This window comes from Hypanus sabinus, chromosome 6, assembly GCF_030144855.1.
Source record: "Hypanus sabinus isolate sHypSab1 chromosome 6, sHypSab1.hap1, whole genome shotgun sequence".
NCBI classification, from domain to species: domain Eukaryota; kingdom Metazoa; phylum Chordata; class Chondrichthyes; order Myliobatiformes; family Dasyatidae; genus Hypanus; species Hypanus sabinus.
In genome coordinates this window covers 67,446,891-67,459,832 of record NC_082711.1, presented here as the reverse complement: position 1 = coordinate 67,459,832, position 12,942 = coordinate 67,446,891, and the positions used below count along the sequence as shown (strand labels likewise).

The 12,942-nt window shown below is 37.2% G+C and overlaps 1 protein-coding gene across 1 annotated transcript in view; it reads right to left on the bottom strand.

Moving 5' to 3' along the window:
* Window positions 1–12,942, bottom strand: part of tbc1d5 (TBC1 domain family, member 5) — a 469,693-nt gene that overhangs the window by 192,474 nt on the left and 264,277 nt on the right. The window contains exons 8-10 of the mRNA XM_059972347.1: window positions 11,966–12,055; window positions 11,808–11,882; window positions 8,320–8,387 (exon numbers count right to left, since the gene is read on the bottom strand). Of these exons, the coding sequence (XP_059828330.1) occupies window positions 8,320–8,387; window positions 11,808–11,882; window positions 11,966–12,055 (233 nt within the window). The remainder of the gene's footprint in view (window positions 1–8,319; window positions 8,388–11,807; window positions 11,883–11,965; window positions 12,056–12,942) is intronic.

The window sequence follows — 12,942 nt, the reverse complement described above, 5'->3', positions numbered from 1 at the left end:
TGTGTTATAAGTTTTGTGCTAGCTCCAATTTCAAAACTTTACCAAGCACAGACATTAAAAAAAACTTCTTGTGCCAGCAATTACTCCTGGGGAACATAACTACATGGTATCCACTGAAATACAACAGTTCATCACAACTCTGTTATTAAACCAATATTTTCTTCATCAATAGAATTTTCTTTAAACCATAACATGACCTATTGATCACTTTATTTTATGGGGTTCAATTCTGCAAACTAGCCATTTATGCAAGACTATCAAGTGTCTTCTAGAAATGCATCTAGCTGACATTCACTGCATTCCCTTCATCAATCCTCTATGTTATCTCATTAAAAATATAACTGTTATTAGTTGAGCATGATTTTCATTTAATAAACTTATATTAAATCTCCTTTATTAACTAAAACTTGTCCAAATGCTTGTAAATATATCATATTTACTGGTTCTAAACGCTTCCCCATCGCTGATTAAAATGATGCGTCTGCAGTTGTAATGCATATCCTTACACACCTATTCCAACAAGGTGATCACATCTGCCATTGTCCAGTTTTTTTGCATCAAAAAATAATTGGAATACCGCTACCCAAGGATTCTAGAAAATATTAAATTAAGTTCCGTAAGCACTTCTGATAATCAACGTGTTAGAAAAACTGTAGTAACACTTAACTTCAAGAACTTGCTTGCCAACCATCAGAAGCTGTTTGATTATGGAACTCAAGAGCTGAAGCAAAGCCAATATCATTATGGGTCAAGGACAGAACTCTTTAATGGCTCAGGTCAGACAAAGAGGAAAATAAGCTATTGTTTTAATATTCAGCAAACAGGATTTTCACTGCTTCATCAGTGCATTTTCCTCCTTTGTATAATTTGTAATGGTTTTGTCCATATACATCTCTCTCATGTTCTGCACCATTTACCCTTCCAATAATAATAACAACAACAACAAAACAACTCCTGTCAGACAAAGAAAAGAAGGCAGGCTATACACCAGGAATAGTGCAAAGGCAGATTTGGGCACATAAACTTCAGCTAATGGTTACTACCAATCATACACAAGTAAACAGTAGCAGGTACACAAAATTCACAACTGTTAACATCTAAGTAATCACTATTGACAAGAAGTCTGCCTGAAGCAACCAAGTCAACACTTGCACATCATTGGTGCGTAGTCTGCTATCAGTAATCATCTCTTGATCTCTCAAACACATTACCATCTACAAATCACGTTATCAATACACTGGAATACTCAGTACCAGTCTTAATTGATTCAGCAGCACCACCCTTCCCAGCCATGATTCATCACATATGCCCCAGTGCTTCCTCACCATCTACAGGCTTGAATCAAAGGTGCAGTGGAATTCTCTACACTTGTCTGGATGAGTGTCACTTCAACAACACATAAAAATAGGGTCTCGGCCCGAAACGTCGATAGCGCTTCTCCGTATAGATGCTGCCTGGCCTGCTGCGTTCCACCAGCATTGTGTGTGTGTTGCTTGAATTTCCAGCATCTGCATTTTTCCTCGTTGTTGCCACATAAAAATCTTGACAAATTCCTTGACAAAGCAGTCTTAGATTGACATGTCATCCACCACCCTAAAATGCCATTGCTTCCCCACTAGCAAACAGAAGATACAATGTATACAGACTACAAAATACACCACAGTTCCTCACCTGAGCACCTCTAAGAGCATCTCCCAAATCTGCAACTTTGACCACCAAGGAAGTTAAGGGCATAAAGCACAGGGATCACCAGAACTCATCAAGTCACACACCATCCTAACTTGTCATCATTGTATCATAATTTGTTGACTGTGCAGTTTAACCCTTGAAGATGATACACAAAAACACTAGGAATATTTTCACCAGAAGGACTGCATTGGTTCAAGAGAGCAGTTTAACACCAACTTCTCAAGAGGAATTAGAATGGGTAACACTTAAACAACCCTTAAGTAAGTGAAATATTTTTTAAAATTCTGATGTTCTGATCTCTATCTTTGAAACACAATCTACGCAACAACAATCTTTCTTCTGATAAGGTATATAACAATCTTTTGGACTCAGTAATGAGTTTGAAACTTTAAAAAAAGCAATCCTACCTTTTGCATTTTACATTGTTAGCATTCATGTTTTTTTTTCCTTCTGGCAATTTCAGATAATTATTCAGCTTCTCCTAACTATAACTGCTCCAGACATGCCTTTTGTTTTTCACTCAATGCTCAAGGTGTAAGATGTGTTGTTAAGAAGGAAAATGCTAATGGAATCAGTGCTAAAATAAATCATTAGAGCATTGTATAAGGTGGGATGAATTACTATCAACTACGCAGGAACCTGATGCATATCCAGCAATCTTTTACTCCATTCATTGATGTGGAGTATCTGCTTGAGAAGGTTAGTGCTTGATGGGCTGGGACAGTTGTGGTAGGTGTTTGTTGCTAAGAGGTGAGTCAGCAATGTACCCTGGCCAGCACAGTGAGTGTAGGCTATTGCTTGGGCCTGGCAGCAGCTGCTCCATGTGTTGTCGCCATCTTGTTGGATGTGATGGAAGCCAATGTTGTTCCATCTCTGGGTTGGCTGCTTGTCCCAATGGCTGATGACTGTTATTAAGATTGTTATATCAAACAGATTTAACAATTAAATGGGGTGGGAGAGATAAAAACTGCAGCAGATGCAACAAGAGGTGATGCGAGAGACTGTAGGATGTGGGCAATCTGTCAACATGTGGGACAGATGCTTCCAGTCCCCTGCAAAGGTCAGCTCTCACCATGCAGGCCTGGGTAAGTACAAAGCCACATATGACAACAATGAGCAACTGCATTACTGGCCCATCATTACCCCTCTCAGGCAGCCTCTCAGCATTAGTGATATATTTATGGTGAAACGGCAGCAGAGGGCAATGAGCTATGCCAGTACTTGGTACAACAACACACATCAGCTGTCTGTTTTAAAATACTAATGCATACCTATCCATCTCCTGACTGGAGGATTGAGAGCGTTATAATAGATGGTGCTAGGTGAGATACCAGTGTAATCCCTTTTTCATCCAATTTCATCCTGCACCAAAAGTATCTTTAGATACTTAATCTCTTCTGTCAAGTATAAAGTAGATCTTGCTTTTAGCTCTTTCCTCCTCTCACTATTGGCTTGACATCTTCTTTTAGCTGCAACTTCTCTCAATTAAAATGAAAAATCAATTATCTAAATTGTCAATTATCTTTCTACATATGTTGTCTGACACTTGACTGTTTCCACTATCTGTAGTATTTTGCTTTAGATTAGAGCAATCTGCTTGACTGGCAACTTTGCCACGTAGTAGCCACCTCCCTTCATCATTGACAATACCATAACTGTGGAACATATGAACAAATGAAAGCACTAAGTTACGGTGCCTTGAAAAAGTATTCAGCCTTCACAACTATTTTCACCTTTTCACTGTCTCTTTCTAAATTTAAAATATTTTGAAGCAGTTTCTGAGCTAATATACAAAACACTGTATATAATGTCAAATCAAAAAAAAATCCAAAATCTGTAGTTTACTAAAAATTTAAAACCAAAATTGTAAGGCTGAAAAAGTAATCAACCTCTTTGTATTTACTATGTTAACTGTCCTCAGGTGCAATATACTACCTTACCAACTCATACAATATTTGAAGGGTCAACTGTTTTCAATGAATTCACAAGAATGAATACAAAGGGAGAGGGAGGGGGTCCTCAGTATGGCAGATTTTCAATAGACCAAACCAAAATGAAGACAAAAGAACATTCAAGACGTGTCAGGGAATGATAATAGAGAAGCTCAAATGCACTGAATATACTTCAGAGCTCAGTGCAATCCATCATGAAAAAGTGGAAAATATATGAAGTCACATCCACACAGCCTAGGTCAGGCTACCCCTCTAAACCTAGTTGCTGGAGAAGAATGCCACTTATAAGAGAGGCTACTGTGATACCAATAGTCACTCAGAGTGAGCTGCAGACGTCAGTAGCTGTAACTAAAGATGGTTCATGGGTCCACAATCTTTAAGGCCTTGCACAAAAGCAGTATTTATGGAAAGGTTTCAAGGAAGAAGCCTTGGCTAAAAAGAAAAACACATCCTTGCTTATAAAGACTTTGCAAAACATCACTTAGAAGATACCATAAAGATGTGATAAAAGGTCTTGTGGTTGGATGAGACTAAAACGTAACTTTTTGCCTCAACATTAAGGGTACGTGTGACAGTAAATCTAATACCATGCATCAGCCAGGTAACACCATACCTATTGTACAATATGGTGGAGGTAGCATCATGCTGTGGGGATGCTATTCAGCAGCAGGGGACTGGAAGTCTTGTAGGATGATGGGAAGATGAATGCTGCTAAATACACTGATATCCTGAATAAAAACCTGCTGGCTTCTGCCAAAAAGCTTAAACTGGGGAGGAAGTTCATCTTTCAGCAGGACAATGACCAAAAGCACGCTGTCAGAGCAACCATGGAGTAGCTTCAAAGAAAATTAATGTCCTTGAGTGGCCCAGTCAGAGTTCTGACCTTAACCCAATTCAACATTCCGGGAAAACCTGAAGACTACTTTCCACCGTCACTCCCCTACTAATCTGGCACAGCTCAAGCAATTTTGCAAGGAGGAACAGACAAACATTGCTCCAACATATCCTGCAAAGAAAACAGAAACTTACCCAAAAAAAAACTACCAGCTGTAGCAGCTGTGAGAAGTACCTTCTTTGGCACAAGCACACTGAAACAATTTTTTTAAGAAAAGGACACTTGCATTGAGGATTTCACAAATGAGAATCATTCATATCAGAAATATTTTTATATTTATTATTTGGGATGTGGGTACCTATCTCTATAATGGTTTCATAGACAATATAGTAAATATTAATGCAAGAAATATAGCAAATGCGTTAAGTGAAGGAAAGTGCCATTACTAGATATCCAATTATAATTAGATGATCTATTTTTGGGCTGGTAGGGTGGAGATCAAAGGAGGTGTAAGGCACTCCTTCCTCCACTATTCTGCCAGTCACCCTTGGGCAAGGTGTAGCACCTGCTTAGCCACTCGATCAGGGTCACATGAAGCCACGTGAACATGTGGTGGATGGCTGTATGAATAGCTGGTGCATTTCACAAGTCCTGATTATGTGACCACTGACGCCAGGCAAACAGCCTCTGAAGAGCATTGATAATGGTTGGGGTCATATGTCTTGTCAGTACACTGCCCAGAAGGCAGCAATGGCAAACCACTTCTGTAGAAAATTTGCCAAGAACAATCATGGTCATGGAAAGACCATGATCACACATATCATATGACACGGCACTTAACAAATGAATGAAGTCTCAATGTTGGTTGAAGGGTAGGACACCAGGGAAAATATTTCTGATTTTCAGAATAATATTATAATACCTGAGAGGCTTGATAAAGAATTGCTGTTCAATGTCCTAAATCTAGTACAGTGAAAATAGTTGTGGGAGTTGAATACTTCTGAGGTACTGTACATCATGTCTCGGGTATACAGGTGTTCCCCCCTTTACAAAAGTAGAGCATTCCTATGAAACCTTTCTTAAGCTGAAATGGCGAAAAGTGAAGAACTGTTAATTTATATGGGAAAAGTTTTTGTAAAAGTGAAAATCCTCTTTGAAATGCGAAAACAGGTTACTAATGTAGGTCTTCTGTAAACGCGGTGGCACAAAGCGAACATTGGTAAAGCGGGGGACACATGTGTATGTGTGTACTTATTTACTTACCTCTATACTGTATATGTACTAAGAGACATAGCTGATATTATAACTTAAAAAGTTTTCCTCAAAGTAAATTGCTAAACATTTCTGCTGTATTCAATATGTGGTCTGCTAAATACTGTTTGATGTTATCTATTTTGTTCACTAAAATAAGACTTGGTTCATTTTGTACATATGAAAGAAAACATCTTATGTAATATGCAACATTTCCATTTTCTGTACAAAGCCATTCACAATTCCTACAGAGCTGTATGGGGTAGACACTAGAGGATGTTTCCCTTGGCTGCATTAGTCCAAACTAAGGAATCAAAACTTAAGGATTAGAAGGCTGTGATGAAGAGAAATTCCTTCACTCAGCTATGGCCAACCTGTGCAATTCTCTACAGCTGAAATTGTTGGAGATCAGATCACTAATTATATTTAATGAGAATGAAGATAGATTTCTAGATACACGAGGTAACAGACAGCATGGCGAGAGAACAGGAATATGATACTAAGATAGAGGAACAACCATGATCATATTGAATAGTGGAGCAGGCTAGAAGGTCCAAGTTAACCTGTTGTCTGGAAGTGCCATGACCCTGAATGGCAAATCTTACAAAGTGTCAAAACACTGCATGCCATAACGCTGCTATGATGCTAAGTTGGAAGTCCCATTTGCAGAGCAGATGAAGCAAAACCAATAGTTTGCTAAGTCATTCCCCTGAATTACAGAAGAACGATAATACATAAAACTAATTAAAAATCTTTCAATAAACTCAATTACTAAAAATAATTGTAAGTTAATAACCATCGATGATCCTTGCAATTGTTCTGCATCAATGAAATGAATTAACTTGCTGCTCCTGCATCAAGTCTAAATTTGCACATTTTCACTGGGGAAGTTACCAACTAAGTGCCCGGAAACTGAAGCTTTCCACGCATGGACTTCACGTAGAGCACAGTCAACAAAACCCCAATGAATATCGGTCAAAGTGTTTTCAATTTCCATACACGTAGGAATTCTGAATGTGATGGCATCATGTCTTATTTAAGCTGTAAAACAGGCCAGGAACATAAAACCTATTAATGTCTAATTAAGTTCACATGGTACTTTTGATGTAAAATGAAAGCCTTAAACTGGATTTAGGCAGACATTTGGGTAGGTCTAACCTTTACAGAGTTTGCGGTTTTTGAGTGTAGCACTAACGATTTCATACTACTTCTATTAGTTGACTCAATAAAACATTTTTTTAGCAAAATCAACTGAGGCAGAGGTGGAGTTACGATGGCTAGAGGCGGAATTACCATGGTAGAGGCGGAATTACTATGGTAGAGGCAGAGTTATGATGGCTCTCAATGGTGACTCCTTTGCGTTCATCTGCAAAACCAGTTTAATTTCTAGCTTTGATGTCTTTTTTTCTTTTCAGGGTGGATGGGGTTCTTTTGAAGACCCTGACCTGAGTTATACTCAAGACTGTTCTTTGTGGTGGTGGGGTTCACGACTGACCACTTTCTGAAATCCCATGGATGTGGACTAAAAGATGAGCACACCTTCAGATTTCCCAGGTTTCACAGCCCTGTGAACAGGCTGATTCTATGCTGGTACTGCCAACTGAAGCATTACGGGAGAAAACGGAACATTGGAAACAGCAGAATAGCTATTGGGGGCTCTGTACTCGGTGAAATGTGCTCTCTCTCTCAGTGGTGGGGAGGAGTTTATTGCCATTCTCAGATTGGAAAACTCAGGGATAAAAAAGCGGTGTGACAGACTTTATCATCGTAACTTAGTGAGTTGTTTTGTTATGTCTCCTGTCTCACTGTGAAAGGAGATGCCTCTTTTTCCTTTTATTAGGAGAGAGACACCTGTGGCTTGTCACGTTATCCGGTGAACAATTACTTTTTGTTGTATTGCAGATCATGGTTTTGACTGGGGGCTTTGTAATTGCAAGCTTGGTGGGTGGAGGGTGCTAATGCTTTTTTTGAGGAACTAAGTGGGGGAGGGTCAGGGTTGTTACTTTGCTGCTGCTTGTACATGGAAGGGAAAGTAGAGGGGCTTTGGGGTTCTTTTTACTGTCACTCATTCTTTGGGGAAATCTGTTTTTGTGGACGTCTATGAAGAATAGGAATATCAGGATGTATGTTGTATACATTTCTCTGATATTAAACTATTGAACTACTGAATGATTTTTGTTTGTCCAAATTAAACTGAGCTAGTTCACTCCTAACTAAAGCAGCTTACAACTGGTTTACTGTATCCAAGACTATCTTTTCTATGGAAAGAGTATGCAATATTCAGTCAAAAAAAGAAACTACAAAAATTATACAAAGAATTAGGAAATGAATTATCAGACACTAAATCTATTGCAGTATAGGGCACATATATTTCAGTAATAAATTTTTCATAAACATGAGGTAGTAACATGACTTTATATCTATAAAATATATACATAAAAGTTGAATAAAGTTTCATTTGAAAATTCTTTGTGTTTATGATAGAGGGCAGTGGTCAATTATACATCATTTCGCAAAAAATAAATGGCATTGTTACTAATTTATTGAAGCTATTATTTAGGAAAACTGTTTGCATTTTAAGTGTGTACATACGTTCTTGTCACATCTTGTTGGATCATAGCTCGTAATTCTTTATCCTGAAAAAACTTGTTCCAAAGACTCTGCATAAAAAGTCAATAACAAACAATAAATCTTCAAAACTAAAACCAGCAACAAATGCTTTACTAGATAATTTAGTTACTTGATTCAGTTCTTTCCAATTGCCCTTTTGTTTACTCCATAGTATAATGCATCTCACAGCATCTTGAAATCTACTATCCAATCATGTTGTTTTCTAAAGAGATATAATATGATACTACACAATTACAAATGTGTAAGCTCTGCACTGCTAAAACACTGATCATGATGTACAAGCAGCAACAAGGAGTAATTTTAAAAAATAATAATTTCATATCAATATATGTTAAAGAGCTCAACTTCAAGGAAAAATGTTGTGCAGAAGATGACAGAAGGCCTCACAATTCATTTTACACAACTGGACCTTTTAAATATTTTATTCAAAGATTTTGATCATTTTGCATTAGCTGTTATATATCATGCAATCTTTATTCAATTTACAGAAAAGGCACTAAAAATAAAATGCAGAATAATAGACGGTTGAGGATGAATTAAAAGGGAGCATGCATTCTACAAAAAAAATTAGCTGCAGCTGGTATCTTGTATGCACAATAACTGTCATACAAAGGTATGCTTTGTAAGTTGGCACTTTGAGCCGAGAGCTTTCTGATCTGAAGTGCTTATCAGGCATTTGGTGAAGAGGCTCAATTCAAATGGATGGAAACACCTCGAGGACTCGTTGACCTCTGCCCAAAATCCTCACATGCACTCTTGTCATATGCAGCACTATGATGGGTGTACAATTCCATTAAATTATTCCCGCAATTTCCACCAGAATTACAAACATAAATAAAAGCCTACAACTGAAGAAAATATAGTTGGTACTAGGTAAACAGAGAATCTCTATTAATACAAAAGCACAATTTACAAATGTTACATGTATTGTCAGAAGAAATGGGATATAAAGGCTTGCTAAATTTAAAAAAATGAAAATGAAACTGCCTAAAAACTGGACTTCACTATTCTGGGGTGTTAAATATGTTTTGTCTTAATTGATGGACCAGGAAAATATAGCAGCAGTAAATTGGTGAAACTTACCTCCAAAAAAAAACGATCAGGGCGCTTTCCTTCATTTTGGCAAATTACAAAGTAAGCTCTGCCATGTCAACTTTGCTTGCGATCATAATAAACTTGTCATATGAAGATGTGCAATTTCACCACGGGTGGTACCACTCATATTTGATGACAACACATACCGTTCAACCTATCAAGTGCATTCAACTCTCAGAGCAATCTGCTCAGTCCTATTCCATCACTTTTTCCATGTAACTAGACCAAATCATTATCTTCATGCTTCAAATCCTGTGTTTGAATATTTAACAATAAAGCCTAATTTTGCTATAATTAAGCTATTTCAAGTGTTCAAGACCATTATGAGACCTGATTGTGATGCATAAGGAGACCAGGACAGCAATTCCTATAGTCAGTCAGTTACAAAAACAAAGTGTTTCACTAGCAGATCAGTGATCATACATGCACAAAGATCTAGTAGAATATTGATGCCCGAGTTGGGACTATTTCAATTTACAAAGGTTGAAAACAATCCTAGTTTAACAGAAGACACAGGTTGACAAATCCATATATTATATCAGCATCAATTGTAATTGGATAAAATAAACCAATAGACAATTTCTTGTATATGAATGACACCAGGGAAATACCAACTGGGCTAAGGCAAAATTATCTTTTCAATTTTTCAGCATGGAGGACTTCACCAGGAAATTTCATCTAATCCAAAACAGCACAAGCAATTGAAATTCACATTTCAAGCTAGGTACATATGAGGTTTCAATATCTAGATGTGCAGGTAAATTAGAACTGAATGCCCAGATTTGCAGAATATCTGTTAAACTGCTTGGAGGTTCAAGAAAACTTAGAACAAAGCAAGGCAAAACAAATGACAAATAGTCTTATTTTGCACAGGCTATCAATATTTTGAATAAATTGCATGGACCATAAGATCCTAAGGCCATAAGACATAAAAGCAGAATTAGGCCATTCAGCTCATTGAGTCCACTACGCCATTTAATCATGGCTGACGTATTTCAACTCTATTTTCTTGCTTTCTCCCGTGAACCTTTGAAGCCCTTACTAATTAAGAACCCATCAATCTCCAGTTTAAATTTACCCAGTGACTTGGCCTCCACAGCTGCATGTGAGAATGAATTTCACAGATTCACCAACCTACAATATGGCTAATGAAATCCCTCATCTCTGTTCTAAACGGATGTCCTTCTATTCTGAGGATTTTCCCTCTAGTACTAGATTCTTCCACTATTGGAAACATCCTCTTCACATCCACTCTATATGGACCTTTCAATGTTTGCTAGGTTTCAATGAGATCCTCATTTTTGTAAACTCCAGCATATACAGGCCTAGAGCCATATGGTCACATATGGTAACTCTTTCATTCCTGGGATCATTCTTGTAAATCTCCTTTGGACTCTCTCCAATGCCAACATCATTCTTTCTTGGATACAGCACCAAAATATGCTTAAAATACCTGAAATGTTGTCTAGACTAATGCCTTATAAAGTCTCAGCATTACACCTTTGCTTTTATATCCTAATCCTCTAAATCTATACATTTGTTCAAAGTAAAGAGTTTTAAAGATTATCTTAAGGAAGGGAAACACAGAGATTTAGGGGAGAGAATTTCAGAGCTTATATTCTGTTGGTAGTTGCCAGTGATAAAGTGTAGATTTATTCAGGTGACCAGAACAGAGCCTTTGGGTGTATGGTAGTTAATGAGACATAGAAAGCTAAGGTTAAAGGAGTAATACATACATAATATTGGAGGAACTCAGCAGGTCAGGCAGCAGCAATGGAAGGTGATGTTTTGGGCTGAAACCCTGCATCAGGTCTCATAAGTATAAATGAGTTCAAGTTCTTGGAACCATGTAGGTACGGCTAAATTGATTGTCAGCTTAGCAGGCAACGAACTCATGGGTGAGGATTTCAGTAGAGAATGAAGATGGATATGGGCAATATTATAGAGCTAAATACAGGCTATATTAAATGATGATTTTGATAGCTCAGTTCATACAATTCACGTGAAAGTTGATGGGCATAATTATGCAGATACAATAAGACACAAAATTCCTTGAGAAGAAACAGTTTCCATTCAGAAAGTGATTTGGGAATGGAATTCGATCTATGAATAGTTAGCAAGTTGCTAACTTGTAAAAGTCAACAGTTAATATCAAAATCAGCAATTTAATTTAGTACTGTTTTATAATGCATGAAGGACTGTGTACGTAATTTCATACAAAATGATGAAATAATGGATTGATTAGTTAACCATAGATTTAATACTATTTGCTTTTGGTAACTAGCTTGGGTAATAATGACTAACCAACATTCATCAAAAAACTAGACAACAATAATGAATCTGATTATACTTACTCCTTCATCCTGTGAAAGTGGGTTATTGACAATCAGATCTTGCTGTCCAGCAGCTTTCCGAGGGTTTGTGATATGCTGTGGTAAATAAAATTGCTATAAGTACCTTTTATATTCAAGAATTAGGCGTGCAGTTGAAGAAAAAAATGAAAATCACTTACAATTTCTTTTATCTGTTCATAGTGAGATCTTAATTCTGCTGTTTTATTAAGCCACTGCTTTTTATCCTCAGGCAGAGCTTCCAAGAACAGCTGCAAGGACACAAATCTCAACAGTTAATACAAAATAAACAGAAAATACATCATTGCTTTCCAGGGGGATACAAACCCAATCCATAGGGGAAGGAAAGCATCACTCAGGAGTTATGATAAATCTAATGTAACATTGAAATAAACTTTCTCTCCCACAGAAACTAGTGATGTATTATATTTATTCAATACAAAAAATAGATATAAAACAACCAACACAGTTTGATTAGCCCTTATGAGCACAGTTAAGCAGATAGCAATTATTACAGATATCTGTAAGGTAATAAACTCATAATGGATAAAGACTGTATGCATCCATAGACACAAAAATAGATGGCATGAAATTACGGATTAGCCAGTTTGAGGGTATTTCTTAATCATGTATTAAAAACAAAGCTTTCATTAATGATTTCATTCACATTCTACCAAAGTCCAAATGCGTTTCTTTAGAACCACAGACACTAAGCCAAATAGCCTCCTTCTGTGATATGACAACCCTTTGATTCTGTGATCAATACATGCATATTTTAACTAATTACATTTCCATTTGCTGACAAATGCCATGAGCACATTACTGAAACTGGGAAAATAAATGAAAGATTTGCAGCAGTGGTGTAAAAGTCAAAGTGCACAGGTCAAAACCTTGGAAATGCAACTTGACACACTGGTTGGAGAAGCACAAATTACCTACATTATAGAACAGAATTTTGTCTTTAAACCATCATTGTTACCATACTTATACAAAGAATCCAATTCTATGTGCTTTCTAGGACTTGTTACTAATTACACTGGCCTACATTCAACTGCTTTCTTAAGGTTGTCATAGCTGCGGTTGGTAGTGGGAATAAGCTCCTGCTACATATTAAATGATCCCAATGGTGTGTGCCTCA